The 15,702-nt window shown below is 31.6% G+C and overlaps 3 protein-coding genes across 6 annotated transcripts; 1 reads left to right on the top strand and 2 right to left on the bottom strand.

Annotated features, from left to right (window-relative positions):
• Positions 1 to 323: 323 nt before the first annotated feature.
• LOC125057894 (probable enoyl-CoA hydratase, mitochondrial) lies at positions 324 to 7,296 on the bottom strand. Of its 2 annotated transcripts, none has more exons than XM_047661834.1 (7): positions 7,163 to 7,296; positions 6,937 to 7,077; positions 4,527 to 4,703; positions 2,918 to 3,066; positions 2,407 to 2,611; positions 1,969 to 2,159; positions 324 to 527 (listed from the first exon to the last, which is right to left on the bottom strand). In XM_047661834.1, exons 2-7 carry the CDS (start codon positions 7,025 to 7,027, stop codon positions 465 to 467), a joined length of 876 nt encoding a protein of 291 aa, XP_047517790.1. In that variant the 5' UTR covers positions 7,028 to 7,077; positions 7,163 to 7,296; the 3' UTR covers positions 324 to 464. The 2 variants fall into 2 exon arrangements, with proteins under 2 accessions (XP_047517790.1, XP_047517789.1); XM_047661833.1 differs by having other exon boundaries at positions 324 to 530; positions 1,972 to 2,159.
• Positions 7,297 to 10,606: 3,310 nt separating this feature from the next.
• LOC125057845 (cancer-related nucleoside-triphosphatase homolog) lies at positions 10,607 to 11,907 on the top strand. Its single transcript, XM_047661760.1, has 4 exons — positions 10,607 to 10,854; positions 10,945 to 11,201; positions 11,364 to 11,558; positions 11,693 to 11,907. Exons 1-4 carry the CDS (start codon positions 10,758 to 10,760, stop codon positions 11,765 to 11,767), a joined length of 624 nt encoding a protein of 207 aa, XP_047517716.1. The 5' UTR covers positions 10,607 to 10,757; the 3' UTR covers positions 11,768 to 11,907.
• LOC125057844 (leucine-rich repeat and death domain-containing protein 1-like) lies at positions 11,829 to 13,907 on the bottom strand. 3 transcript variants are annotated; one of them, XM_047661758.1, is made up of 4 exons: positions 13,662 to 13,906; positions 12,704 to 13,582; positions 12,541 to 12,626; positions 11,829 to 12,187 (listed from the first exon to the last, which is right to left on the bottom strand). In XM_047661758.1, the coding sequence occupies exons 2-4, from the start codon at positions 13,555 to 13,557 to the stop codon at positions 11,931 to 11,933; spliced, it is 1,197 nt and encodes a 398-aa protein (XP_047517714.1). In that variant the 5' UTR covers positions 13,558 to 13,582; positions 13,662 to 13,906; the 3' UTR covers positions 11,829 to 11,930. The 3 variants fall into 3 exon arrangements, with proteins under 3 accessions (XP_047517714.1, XP_047517715.1, XP_047517713.1); XM_047661759.1 differs by having other exon boundaries at positions 12,704 to 12,860; positions 13,662 to 13,902; XM_047661757.1 differs by having other exon boundaries at positions 12,704 to 13,907.
• Between the last annotated feature and the right edge of the window lie 1,795 nt (positions 13,908 to 15,702).

Raw genomic sequence — 15,702 nt, 5'->3', positions numbered from 1 at the left:
CATCCTCATAGCCTAACCATTGTTTTTTTCCCCGCAACTCAAAGGCTATAGCGATATGTGTGACTAGACTCACACCTATTTCTTATATCCTTTGAGTTGTATCTTATTGCTACTCAGAGAGCCGTATAAAGAAACCCATTGCATTTGCATTATGAATGAATGACTATACTATACTACTGAATGAGTTTGGAATGACTAAATAAATAATAATTTATTAGAAGTATAGAAAGCACTTATTGTCTCTTAAGGAATCAATGAGAGGTATTTATCATAGAATTCTCCATTCTTTATATAGGTACATAAAGTTGTATAAAAAAAACGCATTTTAAAAATCATGTATAATAACATATTCAATTACAAAATGCAATAACAACATATAAAAATATATAAAGTCCAAATATCATAATAATATATAACATGTAACTAATTAATCCATTTATCCTTATAACTAAGTCTGATTTAAATTAATCGTTTTTGAAGGCAGGAGTTCTCTTCTCAATAAATGCATTCATGCCCTCTTGACGGTCCGTCTGAAATAATACATACTTGTGTTAAGTTTTGCCGAGTAACAGTCATTTGAATTAAGCCTGAAGTTGTTGAATGTGTATTTATGATTATTATATGATTGTTGGTCTAGTAGGTTAAGCGTGCGTCTCTCATTCCTGAGTAGGTTTGAACCCCGACTATATACAAATGGATATTTCTAAGTAGGCATTTAACATTTGCCCTAGATCCAAAAAAGTAGATGTCGTGTGTCAGGGACAGGTGATGAAACAGATACAGAAATCTGAGGAAAAATCAAAGGTAGCACATGAGAGTAACACTTTTGTATTGTATTTTAAATATTAACACAAAATTTGAGGAACAAGTTACTATATTTATAGGTATGTAAGTTAATTTGGGGTAAAGGTCAAATATTAATTTTTAAAAAATCACTTGAAATATTAAAAAAAGACAAGAACTATACCAAGAGTAAGTCAGGCAGAAATAATTATAATGTTAATTGTTATGTTCAATATGATATGACAGTTAAGTGATACACTATAGTCGAATTTTTAATTAGACGAAGTCAACTGACGTTTACGGTGTTGTCAGTTTTTAATGAAATAAAAATAGTGTTGTGACAAAGTAAAAACCCGTGAATTAATGATCGGTGATGGCACTAGTCGCCGCGCCGCGCTTTGTAATAAGACGTCAAAAAACTGATTGTAGTTACATAGTACTAGTACCTAACTTATATCAGAGCACTTTTATACAATTTTGAAATAGAAATAATATTCTTTTATTGTTTGAAATGATTGACTATTCACACTCATTGTTCATTCATCTGATTGAACAAGAACTGAACGCATCACTATTACTTTAAATATGGCAACATTATTTTACAAAGTGACATTAGCTACTGTCAGTTGGCTTCATCTAATGAAAAATACGACTATAGTGTCACTTATCTGTCAGATACCAGCGGCCCAATCACTTGTGGTATCAGTACTGTTTGATGGTTGTATATATAATGTATTGACAAAAATTTTGAAGTTATGCTTCTTTGGCGTAACAAGATAAAAATCTATTTAAAAAATTTATAATTCGCCTTATTCTACGTTTGTAGAAAAAACGACACTGACAATAGAAAAAAGTTAATTAATACATTGATAGTTTTATAATAACGCATTATCTAGTTAAATAAAGTTTATTTAAATATCACAAAAAAATTATTTCTACATAATTAAAGAAATGGACATTTTTTATTTTAAAATGTTGACTATGCTAACTTCAGGGTGTCGGTTATTTGTGACGCGCCAAAAGAAGTTTAACTTCAAGAATAATAATACACGCAAGTTTGAGATGATTATTAAAACGCACCTCATTTTTTTTAAATTTTCTTAGACAGTGCATTGAGATAAGCCAAAAACCTAAATCTTTTTTGATATTATATTTAACAGTCAATTATTATGTATGTATACTACTTACAGTAGCAAAAGTGCCATAAAACAGTGATTTTTCGAATTGCAAGCCTGTTTTGAGTGTGGTTTCATAAGCTTGGTTCACAGATTGTTTGGCCATCTTCACAATCAATGGCGAGTGGGTTCCAATCCTTTCAGCCAATTTAATAGTTTCTTCTAGAAGTTTATCTACTGGAAACACTTTGCTTACAAGACCTGAAATTTAAATATTTTAATTGTAAAACATTTTAAGTTGCAGAGAAGTTAAAAAATTATAAAATGAAGATCTTTAATTATGGTCACTCACCAAACCCGTGACCTTGCTAGGCAAAAAACCTAGAGACATGGAAGCAAAATATTTATATTTTTTACTAATTATTATTTTGTCCCCGGTAATCAATATTTCCCAAAAAAGAATAAATATAAAGTCAATAAGTATAATTTATAAAAACAAACTTCTTACCCATTTTCTCCGCTTCCTGAGCACCAAAGAAATTGCCCGTGAGCACAATTTCCATTGCCTTCGACTTGCCCACGTACCTGGGCAGTCTTTGGGTACCACCAGCCCCGGGAATTGTGCCAATGTTGATCTCGGGCTGCCCAAACTTTGCGTTTTCACCAGCGTAGATGATATCACACAACATCGCTAGCTCGCATCCACCGCCGAGCTACAAGAAATAATTTCTATTTATTTTCTTAAATTTGAAAGAATGTTTGCTATATGTTTAGTATAATTGTTTTTTTTTATACAAAATTTATGTTAGCTGAAGAAATAGGAAATAAATAAAAACTAATCAATATTTTTTGTATTTGAAGGCATCCTAGGGGATTTCTGGGGGGAAATCAAATTGGTATAGGGTTACGTCGCCGAGACCATCTGGCAACACTGCTCACGCACTGTCCACACTCGCGCGCCCCCGTCCTCTCTCGAATGTGTGGACGGGTAATAAGAAAAATAATTAAAGTATACATACAGCAAATCCATTGACAGCAGCGATGACCGGTTTACCGCAGTTTGACACATCTTCCCATTCTTGTAGGAAGCCATCCCTGGTGTTAGAACTGTATGTGTTATTTTGCATTTCTTTAATATCGGCGCCAGCGGCGAAAGCTTTTTCGTTTCCTGAAAAACATAGACAAATATGATTTAAAATTTAATTTAAAAACAGTACCCAGATTTTTTATTTGGTCTTCGTAACATTAAAAAAACAAATAACATAAATTATTAGCCTTACAACTGCGAGACTGGCAGCCATAGTAAGGAAAAAAATAAGGGATTAAATCAAATGAAAATATCATTAATTAATTTCGGTAACTTAATGTGCACTTATGAACGTCGGTAAAAACATTTACTGTATTCAAATCAAGGGCGTAGAACGGACGAGAAAAACTCCGTCTTACTTTACATTCCCAGGGTTTTAGAAAATGTTTGTTGTTTACCTGCAATCAGGCGCCTCGAGACATGTTCAAGCAGTTAGTTATTGTGAAGTATGTACATATACTGGCATACAAGAAGTTGCCTCAGTAACATACTTGTTATAAATAAAAACATGTGGCACTCGGGGACTGCCGCGGTAAAGCTATTATTACATAGCATTTTTTATCAACTTATGCAATTATATTTTTTTAATTATGCAGTATATTTTTCTTTGATATTAATTACCACTCTACCAGACTCAGACTAACACGCCTATATTAAACAGTGATAATGTAGTAGCATTCAATTGGTGAAAGAATTTTTGAAATCGGTCCAATACTTTTTGAGCTAATTCGTTACAAACATACTTACATACAAATCTTTCCTCTTTATAATATTAGTAAAGATAGATGTAGATTAGCTGTTAACGAAAACAATTCGTAACGTTAGCTAAAAAATACGGCCACCCATTGCATCCCTTATATAATTTAGTAACATGAATCACGGGTCCGTTTTATTAGATCGGGAAACTGGCAGTATGGAACCTGATGTTAAGTGATCCTCCGCCTATGGAGACTCAAAGCCAGAGTCGAGGGTCAAGGTCGTGAGTGCGTTGCCGTCCTTTTAATAATTGGAACACTCTTATCTTGAAGGACCCTAAATCGAATTGGTTCGGGATTACTTTAGTAAGCGCTCCGCTCTTCGTTGAATACGGTCAAGTGGAAGGAGCTGGAACTGGGGAACTCCCGCCTGAGGGCATACTGTCCTCTAGAATGAATCGAATTTGCGCATGGAGTAATACCCCAAAGCCCAAGTTAAAATGCTTCTAACTCAAACTCAAAATATCTTTATTCAAGTGGGTAACCAAGTACACTTTTGAATCGTCAAGTTAAATTAATTGTAAATTTACATTTACTACCAGTTCGCAAGTCAAGGGCGTAGAGCGGGTAAGAAGAACTGGCAAGAAACTTTCCGCCACTCTTTTTAATCGCCAAGTATTGTCATACAAATTGTTTGAACTCAATCCCAAGGATTAGGATCATTTAGGTAGTCCTCAAATTTATAAAAAGCTTTGTTGATTAATTTTCGTTTAACGAGGGCTTTGAATTTATTTTGTGATAATTCTCTAATGTCGCTTGGGAGTTTGTTTGTCTAAAAACACTTACCAGTTATAATGATAGCTGCAATTGCTTTATCTGCGTCAAAATCTTTGACAGCTTTTCCAAGTTCTTTAAACAATGGTTTGCACAGAGCATTGAGTGCCTTGGGACGATGCAATTGAATGAGACCAACATTCTTCTTTTCACCAACTACTTCTATTTTAATGTTCTCGTATTGTGGAGCTGTAAAAAATAATAATCTGTGAAACGTCACGAACGCATTATGACATGCAATTCTGCGTCAGAGTCGATAACGAGTAATGATTATTGCTATATTAAGAAACAGATACTTCCAGATAATTCCCGTCAAGTTGTCCAGAGTTTTTATATGCAAAATATTATATGTAACTAGAACTTTTTGTTACTACCTGTCTGCCTATCTGTTATATACATATACATTTAATTAAGGCAATTAATTATAATAATATAGGACTAAGGAGAAGGAGAACAAGGCGCCCCAAAAAAAGGTGGATAGAAGAAATAGAAGCAGAAGCAGGAAGCGAATAAAAGAAAGCCATATACGGAGTAAGCTGGAAGAGGCCTTTACATGAGAAGGGGTTCCGATCATCGGTACTTAATGTAGCTAGGATATAGGATAACAAGATAAAAATAATGTATGAAATTTAAAAAGCCAAAGCTGTATATTATAATTTTTGTCATGATTGGAAAATAAACGAGATTTTATTATTATTATTGATAATATTAGATCTGAGGACCAGACCTAAAAAAGTTTTTTTTAATACTAATATTAATCTTTGTATAATGTATCCGAATTAATATAAGAACTTCCGGCATACTTTTTAATAAACATAAAAAAACTGTAAGGAGGTTAACATAGGTTTTCTGTTTTTAATAAAAAGACAGCATAAATCTAATGCATTTCAAACGTATTTAAATATTACCTCAGATTTCAAAGATTTATAAATTAAGACAAATAAAATAATAATCAAGAACTCTTGGAAGACTTATGGAATATATTATTAAATTTTATGATAGGTAATTATTTAAAGGTTATGCAAAAAATTATGTTTTGGCCATGAAATGATAATTTCTTTAATGACTAAGTAATTATGGTTTCAATTTGCAATTACTTATATAATATATTTTATAAAATTCCATCATTAATGCAACTGTTTGTACGGCCTAATTGTAATGTAAATAGTGTAACAGAAAAGAGATAAGTGCCAAAAACATATAATTTTATTATCATTCAGATAACAATGTGACCAAAAATAAGCGACAAGTTATGTAATATAAATGATGTAATCACAATCTTTAACATTATTTGCCGATTTAGTACTGCTATTTCATTAATACAAAACTGATGAAGTCACATAAACAAAATTGATGAAGTATGATTCTTCAAGTTGTAATTTTCCATCTATGTTATGGTTGGTATCGTTTTTGGACTCAGTTTAAGCACTTAGACGCTCAATAGGTCCGTTATGCCTACTACTTTTCCATCTATATTCCACACTATTACTTGTCTCGAAGTATTATTTGTTCCATAATCTAACTATACTGGTTAGTATCCAATATTGGTTGCAAGTAGATTTGTGAGGTTGCAAAGGCAAAAAATACTGATGGAGGTCCACATTCCATCTACATAATGTTTAGACTAGTTTATTAAGTTAAAGCCGTTGACTTTGCGCCTATAATGTGATCGCAGTAGTAATATATGGTAAAAAAAAGTACAGAGACTACAAAATATGGTTATATTTTAATAATTATTATCAGATGAAGCAGTTTTACTCTTAAAGTATAAAAATAACTTTTTGTTTTTTATTACATAACATAGCATAAAATTAAGTAATAAAATAACTCTCAAATTGTGTAGTCATTGTTTTCCTACAAAAACATTTTTTATTTTTCAAGTTAATATTTTAGGTGAATCAAGCCCCCTTTAGTTGTAGAGTATAGACTCTAAGGTTTAACTTAACACTTGGGCTCTTATTATAATAGTCTTGGAGTGTAAACTTATCAAAGGGGAATGCATAATTAGTAATTTATCCAAATTATCATGAAAAATTTATTACTAAAACTAGTACTGGCAAGGGTCTGGTTAGATTCTAAGTACTGTTATTTCTGACTTATAATTATACTTTAGGACTTAGAGTAAATTTGCACTCCTTATGTTAATATTTAATATCAGTAGAATGATAAAAACTGCATATAATTCAATTGTTGCAATGCTTAATATTACTTTATTAGTATGTATGAATTTTTTTTTTATATGAAATTTGTCTAAGCAAATAATAGGTATAATAACCTAATAGCAACCAAGTAACAAACAATGAATATTTATGTATGAGTCTTTTATCTATTATCTCTATCGAATAATCTATTTCAAGATGTAGATTGTATAAATTCCCTTAAATTACCATCTAACCATTCACCTATATATTTTAGTACTAACCAGTGCTGTAAAACTTAATGGCACCGGCACGGCTGTTGTTGATCACGTTTTTTCCAAGTAAGAATCGAGTTAGTCCCGCTACTGAAGCCATTTTGAACTTTTAAAAACTTTAAAGTATCCAGATGACTATAGGCGGTCAAACTGTAAAATTAAAGTAATAGTCGGTTAGTCGTTATTTGAACTTTGATCGACAATAATAGAACTTCCAATATATTAAAATACATACATTTACTAGAACGGGCAAAGGCCAACTAACTTGCGAATTGCGATAATAGCTAAGTACTTAAGTAGGTACCTAGGTGATAACTGATAACTATAGTCGAATTTTTAATTAGACGATATCAACTGACGTTTACGGTGTTGTCAGTTTTTAATGAAATAAAAATAGTGTTGTGACAAAGTAAAAACCCCTGAATTAATGATCGGTGATGGCACTAGTCGCCGCGCCGCGCTTTGTAATAAGACGTCAAAAAACTGATTGTAGTTACATAGTACTAGTACCTAACTTATATCAGAGCACTTTTATACAATTTTGAAATAGAAATAATATTCTTTTATTGTTTGAAATGATTGACTATTCACACTCATTGTTCATTCATCTGATTGAACAAGAACTGAACGCATCACTATTACTTTAAATATGGCAACATTATTTTACAAAGTGACATTAGCTACTGTCAGTTGGCTTCGTCTAATTAAAAATTCGACTATAGGGAGTAGGGATACTTGTTTTTTTTTTTTTAATTTATTTATTAGCCGGATACAAAGTCCATTGGCACTTTAAAAAAAAGGTATAACAAAATATCTTACACAAATAACTATACTAACTTAACATAAAATACAATTAATATAAAACAATGGTGAGCTTTAAATTTTCTCAACTGTGTTTTTTATATAATAGTAAAGAGCTTTGAATAGAACTGGACATTTCAGTAAATCTTGGACACGGCGGGGAATTTCTATTTGTGATGGTTGATATTGATGACTACCATTTGCAGTGACTGATGAGCCTAAAGCTGATCTTGTCGGGTTATTTGCTAAAGAATTTCCAAGTTTAATCGGACTAAACTCTTCTCATCAAAATCAGGGATACTTGATAATCATCGATGTTGCTATACCAAAAATATCGTAACTTCGATGTTCGATTCAGTTAACATCGATGTTATCTCACGGCTTCCCGCACGACCAATGCAACCTACGAAACAAATTATGTCTTCTATGAACGCATCCACCAATGAGGTTTATTAAAATTTTGAACGCGTATTCATTCTTTCCGCCCAGGTAACCAGGTTCCTTCATTCGTTTTTCGTAGTCTCGCTCAATCTAACTCTCTCACACTTCCTCACTACTTTTTATCAACAAATAAATATATTAAAAGGTTCTTTTTTATCACACACAGTACAGTACAGTATCACATACAGTTGATAAAAAATATCGGAATATGTAATAATTTGTTCTGTTTCTTAATAAATATCGAACCACTTCACTCTATTTTATTTATTTGTCAATTATTAATGCAAAAATCACCGATGTTATCCAACATCGATGTTTGGTTTTCGATAAATATCGAGCATCGATGTTGGGCTTTCTATTACGACATCGATGTCAATATCGATGTTTTTCTAACATCGATCATCCCTACTGATAACACTTCTTGCTTTTTGTGATTTTAAATTTTATACATCTATCATAATATTATATACTCATGTATAAAATTATATATTATACTAGCGGACCCGACAGACGTTGTCCTGTCTTAACTATGAATATTGATTTCAAATTGGTATAATGAATTAAAAAATATTTCAGAAACAAAGTGTTTATTATTCTAATGCTTTATGTTATACAACATTCTTTGTTTGTTTTTCTGGCTCGCATATCATTATATTATCAATATAATAACTCCGATCGAAGCATTTATTTTGAACGATATTCATTTTTCTTACATCCTCTGACGATATTTGCAGCACGCATTCTGTCAATGTTGTGATATGTCAAACGCCATAAGGTTACACCAAAAAGTTCGAATTGTATGGTGGTTAAGTATTCTTGAATTTTCTAATTTTCCGCGCAAAGTTTTTCTTTTTTTCTTTTATAAGAACCTTCTCTTGACAATTACAAACACAACAAAAAAAAAAAATCAGACAAATCGGTCGAGCCGTTTTCATGTGATGTCGTGACAACGGAAAACGGGTTTCATTTTTATATATATAGATAATTATATTTATACACCCGTGTGACGTATTTAGTATACTATTAAAGCTGTCTGCCCACTATCCCGTAGCATACCATGACCGTACTAGGACCGTTTCAGACAAAAAACTATTCTTTGTATTGAGAAGTATGAGACTATGCCCACTAGACCGTTCCGTCACCGGCCGACACCGTAGCGTGCCATGCACGGGCCGTCAACTATTCGTCGGAGGGAATATTTTTCCGGTGCGGACACGCTACGTGCATGGCACGCGACGTTGCCAGACCGGTGACTGAGCGGGGAGTATGACCGTTACAAACCCGTTTTAAATGCGTTAAATTTGAATGTACACATTCGGAAGTACTGAAAAAACTTTTCTCCGTCATCAACTAAGTGCCTGAATAATGTCAAATATTAACACTGATATTTGTACAAGAATGAACCGATGCCTTACGTGCGTATTGAAAAGATTTCTGCCGTGTCACATACGGGCATCATACAGATTAAATACGGGTTACATACGGGTTGTAAACGGGTTCAGAACGCTGTCGGCCCGCTTCAGTGGGCGAAATAGAGCGTACCGGATTGCTTTCCGTGCTGGATACGTTCCTAGCACGGTCATGGTATGCTACGGGATAGTGGGCAGACACCTTAATAAGTAATCTGTGGTGTGACGTACTATGTATATATATAAGTTGCTCTATGGTGTGCTCACTGTCAACGTAGAATGAACATTTTACTCTCAAACTAAGGTGTCATCACGTCTGGGAATGTGGGTTATCCACAGCCTCATCGACCAAAGGAAAAAGTATTCCCACCTCCTCGGTATGCCTATTTATCATGTAGCTAAGTAAAGTTGTTTCACTTTTGTTTATGGTTACCGATTTAACACATAATACACTCTGTGCAACACACTATAATTATACACAGATTGACCCGTTAGGGTTAATACCCGCACCGTGTTCGTGTACTTATATACGCGTGTAAGAAGTTATACTTCTTTGGCATTATTAAAAATAGTTTTTAATTGCATGCAAATAATTAATTACAATTAAATCAAAGACTGGAAAAGGAGTCATTATAGTCAATAAAGTTCAGTTTACATTTGAAAAATTAAATAAATAAATATTTATTATTATTTTCTAATATTAATTAGTATTGATTTAAATATTCAATTTAAATCACTTCTGTATAACATCAAAAAATCATTCAAATCGGTCCAGCCGTTTAAGAGTTCAGTGACATACCCACATACAGTAAAATTATATTATGTTTATGTAAGTTGCACACGGTGTGCAAATTGGATTGAAATCGGTTAAGTAGTTTAGGAGTCCATAGCGGACAAACAACATTACGCGTGATTTATGTATATTAAGAATAAGATAAGACTTACGTTGTTAATTTACGTGCTCTATGTGCTTGACATATAATGACAATGGCAGCTGATACCAGCGTCATTGTTAAATTAAATAAATTTTCAAACTTCAAAGAACTCAGTAGGGAATAGGGGCTAGGGCATTAAGTTGTTTACATATTAGTTAATAAAATTGGCTTAAATAAAATTACCTGAAAAAACGGTTTCTTATGTATTTAGGTGTCTTTATAAATTTTTTTATTAGAAAACTTTATGTGGGATGAGGTAACTCCTTCAAGATTAACGACTTCTATTGGAGGAATGAATAATACAAAGAAGCTAAAATATTTTATATTGACTGGTGATCCCGGTGACGTACCAAAATATATCTATAATCTATATTAATATATATGAATAATACATTCAAATTCATTAATATTTGTGGTTTTCTTATGTGTAGGAGTAGGAAAAACTACTATAATAAAAAGGATATGTGAATCTTTACAAGGTAAAGGTGTCAAAACATCAGGTTTTTATACTGAGGAAGTTAGAACAAATAGAATTAGGGAAGGATTTGATGTGATTTCCCTGAATGGAGTGAAGGGTAGACTAGCAAGAGACCAGAGATTACTTAGCACACCAGCAAAATTTAAAGTTGGGAAATATGGTGTTCTAATTCAAGAGTTTGAAAATGTTGCACTCCCAACTTTGCAAAAGGTGTGTAATATAACCTAATATATAGTAGGTTTTCATTTTAAGTATATAGTCCTTCGCATTGACTACCTTAATGCTGGATGGAACCTGTTTTGAATGATATTAACAAAAATGTATAGATTATACATAGAATATGATAATTTAATATGAAAACTTTTCATACAGGGTGAAGATTGTAAATTATGTCTTGTGATAGATGAGATAGGAAAAATGGAATTCTTCAGTATCCCTTTTAAGAACAGAGTAAAAGAAATCTTTACCAATAATTTAAACAATATTGTTATTGCTACAATACCAATAAGGAAGAGTGATCCCCTTATAGAATCAATAAGACACCATAATGAAGCTAAAGTTTGGGTGGTAACAACACTTTTTTATTTAGTTAATTAAATGTTTGAAGAAAATTTAAGGTTTTATTAATTAGAAGTAAATTCATTTTATAGTTTTATTATGATATATACAAAAATATTTTAATTAAGTATATCTTGTTTCAGGTAACACGAGACAACAGAAATATAATATATGAAGATATAGTCAAAGAAATATTTTGTAACATTTTATCTGATTAAATTGACAAAAAAAAAATTTCTAGAACAAAATACTAACTTAAGTTAAAAAAAAAATAGGGGGAAAATGGGCAAATTGTAATCCACTTTTATGTTTTTTAAAGTTGTTAAAAATAATGTAAAAATAAAAATGTATCACAATATGCTTTCTTTAAAATAACAATTCTTATAAATTATCATCATCAGAATAATCATCAAACTGTCCAGACACAGTTCTAAAAACTTTAGGCTGTGATACCTTATTGATGGTATCCTTGTGTAAATCAATGGGACAGAAGTGACCTTCATCAATTTTTTTTTGAATAAACATAACCCAAGGAGATTGAGTTGAAGTTCTACTTTTAGCTGTCAAATGTGGAACCCACCAATCTTCTGCTTCCCAGTCTTCAGATGAAGTTGATGAATTACTGTTTTGAGAGGATTCTGAAATTATTAATTTGCCAGTTAATATGTGGCTTAGATTAGACTAGATGGTGTAGGAATTTGAAATATTGCACTAGAATTGTACATTATGTATATTTAGCCTATAAAAAATGTAAAATGTTATAAAGGAAAAAAACAGAAAACACATTCTTTAATATAAAGATGTGTGTATGTGAATTGGCAAGGACCAATGGCACAACATATGGTCCATATGTTGTGCCATTGGTCCATATGATATGGTAAAGGTTTTGACACTATAATGAATTGTAAAGTTTAAATAAAATAATATTTATCAGTGCTCACTGTTATAGAGAATTTTATTTTGTTGAAAATAAGTTTGTATTGGTACCAACCATTGTTTTCGTTCTCATTACATTGTAATTCGTCATCAGTTAGGTTAGGAGTATGATCCCATTCATCTTTTACTACTTCCTTCTTTCTGAAAATGAAATTATAGAAATCTTTTTTAGTTTTCAGTTTGTTACAAAGTTTTTCATATTTAAAATATTTAATTACCTTCCACAATATCTTTGTTCTGAATACTTTAATCTTATCTTCTTTTGTTTTTCAATGTAAACATCATTCTCAGGTTCTTCAAAATAATTTTGGGCAAGATCAATTTCATCATAGTTATTGATTTCAGGTAAATCACAAAGAAAATTATCATACAAATCTAGGGATTTAAGATTTTTCATGTTACTCCAATTATTTGGAAGCATACATAATTCATTATTATTTAGTGATAGCACCTTTAATTTCTGTAACTCAAGTATTTCTTCAGGTAAATATAATAGCTGATTAAATGATAGCAAACAAACTTCTAAATTTTTTAAAGTACAAAATTCTTTAGGCAGAGTATCTATCTTATTGCATGACAAGTCTATTTCTATTAGATTTTCAAATACACCTATTTTTGCTGTAACACTATTTATAAATGTATTCTGTACATTAAGCTTTTCTAAATTAATACATTCTATAAGGCCTTTAAAAGGAATGTCATAAAAAACATTGGCTTTATATAAAGTATAGGAATTGCCAAGTTGTATAGACTTAGCATTTGAAAATGTTGCTATAAGCTCGTAATCTTTATTTATTCTACAATTGTGAATAATAACTTCCTTGACTAGAGTTCTATGTTGTAAAAATTCCAATAAATATTCATCTTTTAAGGCTTTTAAGTTTGTATTATTGCTAATATTTAATTTTATTAATTTTTTAGGAGATGCTGCCCAGACCCAGTAAGGAGGACTGTGTATATTGTTGTTGGAAAGGTCTAAATCTTCTATAATATGACAAAAACTTGGTACGTCGTCAAATGCCTCAATATTATTGTAAGATAAGTCCAATTTTCGAATGTTTGTAAGATCCATAATGCTTTGGGGCACTCGCGTTAAACTGTTGTGCGAAAGGTTTATTTCACATAAGTGTATCGGTAAAGTTAATTTATTGTTAAGATTAGTGAAATGTTGATTACTTAGATCAATAAACGTGATGTTTTCATTCTTATTATTGAGTATATTAAAAGCATTCCTTTTCAGTACGGTTTTCTCTTCATTTTTCTCCATTACAAAGATTATTAGATTACTTAGTTTACGTTAAAAAAATAAAACTATTAAAACAAAAATCATAAGATTTTGCCCATATAACCGGCAACCACAAGTCACAACTGACAACTCACAACATTTTACATTTTAGAATTTAGACTTTAAGGCTCTTTGACACAAGCCTTGAGGCAGTCGACGGACTAAAGACAGACTAAGTCACAGATGCGTAATGCGTTAGTAACTTAGTAATATTATTATGATTGCAGTTTGGTACAACTGACATGTTTCCAAGATGTCCGGAAACAGGAAAATGGAAATAAGTTGGACAGTCATTTTAGGTCTTTAGTTTTAGATTTTTGAAGTTATACTTCTTTTTGCGCGTTAGGGAAACACGATGAGCCGAGGGATGTGACATTCTGCATAAAAAAATCGATTTTTTTTATTAATCGATTTTTTCCTAATTTTTGAATTAATTTCTAAATAAACACCCTAAATATTTTATTTTTCATGGTTTTTGAAGTTATACTTCTTTAGGCGCGTTATGAAAAATTTATGAGAGTGAAATTTTACGATGCGCGCGCACCTGTGACACAAAATTGGGAGTGTGATTATAGCGTGCGCGAGCGCGATAGGAATAAGCCAATCTACAAGTAAAAAGAAATAGAATATGCGTGAAGTTCGTATGCCAAGAATTTTGAATGACCATAATGACATTTGTCATTTACCTTTTAAACAAATAAAGGAGTTTTAATTATTTTTTCAAAGAAATTTATTAATTTTATATTGTGCAATACTGCCAAAGCTACAACATACATCTTAGTGTTTGGTAGAGATGTTCTAAATATATAATAATATATACTTTTAACTAAATAGAATTTATGTTACACTTAATGTAAGAGAATAATAATAAATAATTATTTATTTAATTTTTCAATAATGACTCCTTTTTCAGTCTTTGATTATTTAATTGTAATTAATTATTTGCATGCAATCAAAAACTATTTTTAATAATGCCAAAGAAGTATAACTTCTTAAATCAATCAAATCAAATCAAATCAAAATACGTTTATTCAATTTAGATGCTTCTTAGAGCATGCTTATGAATGTCAACAACGTTTACAAAATTCACGAAAGAGCAGGACTACGCCATCCGTTCGCAAAACTACCAGGAGGCCTTGTTCTGAGAAGAACGGGCAAGAAACTCAGCAAGTTTTGCCCTCCCTTTACATTACAATTATTCAAAGGAAAATGTCATAAACCACAACGTCATTAAAGTTACATAAGTAAAAAAAAATAAAAATCTGTTCTGTGATTTACCACATTCACCATTACACACATATTCATACATAATTAGAACTCCTGCCAAGCATTTTTATCTTCCAGGTAGTCATTGACTGTGTAGTAACCTTCACACATTAAGGTTTTTTTGATATGTGTTTTGAATCTGTTTAAAGGCAGTTCCAATACTTCACTAGGAATCATGTTATAGCAGCGTATACTTAGGCCCATAAATGAAGTATTTATTTTCCTGTAAGACGGCTGGAAAAGTTTTCCCTTATTTCTTGTATTCCTATTGTGAATGTCGCTGTTCTTTAAAAGAGAACTAATATTACTACGCACAAAAATGATACAGTTGTAAATATATTGGGAAGGTACCGTCAAAATATCGATTTTCTTGAACAAATTTCTAAGTGAAGTGCCTGGTTTCAAGCAATAAATTGACCTAATAGCACGTTTTTGCAAGATAAAAATAGATTGTATATCTGCTGCTTTGCCCCATAAAAGAATTCCATACGACATAACGCTGTGAAAGTAACTAAAATATACTATTCTGGCAGTTTCCTCGTCTGTGAGTTGCCTAATTTTCCTAATAGCGTATGCCGCAGAACTAAGCTTGTCAGAAAGTTTAGTGATATGCTGACTCCATTGAAGTTTTCGGTCTATTGTAATGCCCAGAAATACAGTAGAATC

Source organism: Pieris napi, chromosome 17, assembly GCF_905475465.1.
Source record: "Pieris napi chromosome 17, ilPieNapi1.2, whole genome shotgun sequence".
Classification (NCBI taxonomy): domain Eukaryota; kingdom Metazoa; phylum Arthropoda; class Insecta; order Lepidoptera; family Pieridae; genus Pieris; species Pieris napi.
The sequence above is the reverse complement of the archived record's forward strand: the minus strand, read 5'-3'. Positions and strand labels throughout refer to the sequence as shown.